Consider the following 3608-nt stretch of genomic DNA (forward strand, 5'->3'; position numbering starts at 1 on the left):
TGTAAAAAGCTTGATTATTATTATTATTATCATTATTATTATTATTAATAATCCTGCCTGTGGTGCGTTCAGGTGCACTACGAGTCCAGCACTGTCGGGTTACTGTAGTGCAGTGTCTGTTTAATACCCTGCTGTCATATAAAGGAGTTAAAAAACCCTTTAATTGAGTGAATTAAATTAAAACTCACACTTTCTGAACGGGCTTCTTCCTCCTCTTCACCGCGTAAACTCCACTGCTCCCCGGCATGGTGGCGGCCAACTTTCTCTTTGCTTTCACTTCAAAGAAAAACCTCCAAATATTCACATAAAGAAAGAAAAGTTTCTGACTGTGCAGACACACCCTGAATGTTTCCTCTGCAGGTTAGTTCTTTTAATCCGACCCAGGAGGGGAGATAATCCACATTTTCTGCAGTCTAGCGGGGTTTGTACAGCCACCCTGTCGGCCAGAGGACAACATTTAAAAAACTTTCCAAGTTCAGCAGAAACACACCTCATCCAGTCCGGATTCAGCCAATCAGAGCAGCCGTAGCATCCCCCGCAGCTCTGAGTCACCGTCTCTGATTGGTGGAGACTTCCCCTTTGTTTATCCTCGTCCTGTACTGTAAATACACACACTGAACATTTAATATATTCTATACTTTACCCACTGACAGCCACAGCTCACGTTGTTTCGCTCCTAAGGTGTAAAGTTTGAGATTTTATGATGTTTTCTGCTTCCTGAAAAATGTTATTTAACCTGTAACTCCATCCAGTGGCAGAGGCAGTTATTACAGGTAATACTGGAATAATAATACAATAAATAGTAATATATAAGCATGAAAACTATCTGTATATTACATTATATTATAAATCAAAGTGTTTTTGTCATTGCAATTTGAAGAAATGTCATATAAAACCTTAATAACAACTGGGAAAATAGTATTTTATCTCATCCCCACTCTAATTTATCATATATAAGACATAGGACACTTTAAAAACAACATAATAAACAAAAGATAATAAATACAAGTATTAACATATATATATAGATATCTAAGTATAAAGCTTGAGCACCTACATTTTAACCCACTTATACCAGCCTCATTAATCAGAATCGCAATTATACTAAATATGATAATTAAAATCCTTCAGAAATCTTATTTTGTTTTGTATTATTGTCTGAATATTAATTCTAATTTAGAAATTTCATAGGAAATTCATAACATGTTATTTAAAATACACATTTAAGTCGGTTCAGAACTGATACCTAAATTATTTCTTAGATGTTTTTGGTTCAAATCCAGTAAAAAGAAGTGAAAACTTAAGTAAGTAATATATCATAACATATATATCGAATTAAGACCCAAGCTGGGGGCCACCAAAGCGTCACAGGGGGTCCTGAGACCTTCTTGATTTTAAATGTAAATAGTCTAATACATAGACGGTGACATATTTTATAGATATTTTACATTATATTCAAAACCGTATATCATTTTAGTCCAATTCTGTGAAGAAAACTAAATGAAATTGTTAACTTAGATAGAAAAATATATACTAAAAACTCCTTAAACCATCAGAAAACCCCCCTCAGATGTAATATTATACAGTAAAATAATCTGCTCGTTTTACACAAACCTCCTACAGTTATTGTGTTCACTATTTGGGTTCATTGTACAGTTGTTAATATTAATAAAATATATCACTTAGTCAGTTTATTCCATGACAGAAACTGAAACTTCCCAGCGCTCTTATTTTGAAGGACAGTCGCTCCGACCGGAAGTCGTCCCCTCTCACGCCGACCTGCCGTTTGAAGCTGCGACGACGACGTTGCACCTTTATATCGGTATATTAAAGAGCTGTTAACAAGAGCGACCCGACGTTTATCACCAATATTAGGTATAAGAGAAGTTAATGTACATTATTTATCCACAGTGTTCCTGTGACGGAGCCACGCAGCGTTTGGACCCGGTGAGACATCATCCACAGGACGGACAGGTGAGGTCGACAGGTGTTTATGTCTTATTAACCAACCAGAATATCCTGTCTCTTATCTTTTTAATTGTTTGTTTAACTGTGTGGGGGTCTGCTGTTGTTGTCTGACTGTGTTAAACCGACCACTTCCTGTATTAACAAGCTGCTTTATGATGCAGTTTGTTAAATAATATATAAGTACTGTATAATACAGGTGAACTAATGCATCTCTCTTACTAAGTGACATCTCCAAAGGGGCGTTTACTGACTTTCTTTGAGGGGTGGCTTCAAGTATGTGTTTCAGCTTTCCAGACATTTCCACTTTATGTAGTTTAAACACTGTTTATGGACACTCAGTGTGCAGAAACTACATAAAGTGGGGCATTTCTGCAAAGCTGAGCCCATTTTCCTCAGATATCTCAGCTACAACATGTTAGATTCATATAATATCTTCACTGTAGCTTCAAAACATTTCCCCGTTACATCCTCTGATGAGACGAGTGGACATAGTGGAAGAAGGGAGGACAATGAGGTGGCCAACAAAGTTCATATCTTTCCAAACTAACACATATTTTTTGTTCTGTGGTTTCAGAGGAGACAGGATGTTGAACTGCAGCCCATGGGCTCTTCTTCCGCTCACACACTGTGTGCTCACCACTGCTGGACTGTGGCTGGTGTAAGTTCTGATAGTTATAGGAATAACTTATAGCAAACTAATCTTAAAGAGACCAAAAAGACTGCAAACAGACACAAAACAAGTACAAAAACACGCAAATTACTACAAAAAGAGACACAACGACTGCAAGGAAACACAAATTACTACAAAAAGATACACATTTATGTATTGTTTATATATATAAATATATATAAAGAAAGTCTAATGGACCATTATGTAAACAACTATATGAGATATGATGAAGGAAACATCACAATAAAGTATTAAAAACATCTATTAATCTTTAATATTCTGTTCCTTGTCTATGTTTTGATGCATTTTAATAGATACTTTATTGCTGTGAGTGATGAGCGTATAGCACCACTGGGTTCAAAATACAGGTAAGAATGAAACAACATTACATACAGCAGATAATGACATATATTGATATTTGTTAATTAAGCTTTTTGTGCTTTTAGGAGAAGAAATGGATCCTTTTATCCTCCATACATCAGGTACACACTCGTGTTTCATATTTAAAAATAAAAGTTTATATTCTGTATTTTAGAACAGCAAACACAAATGTTTTTTTCCCATCACTTTCAGTATTGCCGGCAACTTTCCACCAGCCAGCTGCTTCTTCAGCGAGGTCATGAACTTGTCTGCGTTTCTGGGTGAGAGCAGCGATCCACCATCGTGTTAATCATGTTAATACAGTTGTAATACTCTGATATTTAAAGGATAAGACTGACGATTAATTCTCAACGAACCCATGAAAAGACCAAAACTAAGGATGTGGAAAATACTTTGTGCCTTCCTGTCTGTGGCACAGAGGAAGAAGATATTTCAGGCTTTGACAGTGTATATAATGAACAGAGCGTCCAGGTCTGTGAAGTGTCTTAAACCTGCATTCTATGTAACGGCCAGCAGGAGGCGGCTCCATTATCATTCAGTCTTATGGAGAAATGAGCTGACTTTGCTCTTGATTTATTCCCTCAGTAAA

At 36.4% G+C, this 3608-nt stretch overlaps 1 protein-coding gene across 2 annotated transcripts in view; it reads left to right on the plus strand.

Annotated features, from left to right (window-relative positions):
• Positions 1-1738: 1738 nt before the first annotated feature.
• Positions 1739-3608, plus strand: part of tmem150c (transmembrane protein 150C) — a 4389-nt gene continuing 2519 nt past the window's right edge. The window contains exons 1-6 of one of the 2 annotated variants that reach the window (XM_035668287.1): positions 1739-1822; positions 1912-1974; positions 2543-2626; positions 2953-3006; positions 3085-3120; positions 3212-3279. In XM_035668287.1, the coding sequence (XP_035524180.1) occupies positions 2553-2626; positions 2953-3006; positions 3085-3120; positions 3212-3279 (232 nt within the window). In that variant the 5' untranslated portion in view covers positions 1739-1822; positions 1912-1974; positions 2543-2552. The other variant, XM_035668288.1, reaches the window with a different exon arrangement.

This window comes from Morone saxatilis, unplaced genomic scaffold (assembly GCF_004916995.1).
Source record: "Morone saxatilis isolate NCDOM2014 unplaced genomic scaffold, NCSU_SB_2.0 Contig21, whole genome shotgun sequence".
Taxonomy (NCBI): Eukaryota; Metazoa; Chordata; class Actinopteri; family Moronidae; genus Morone; species Morone saxatilis.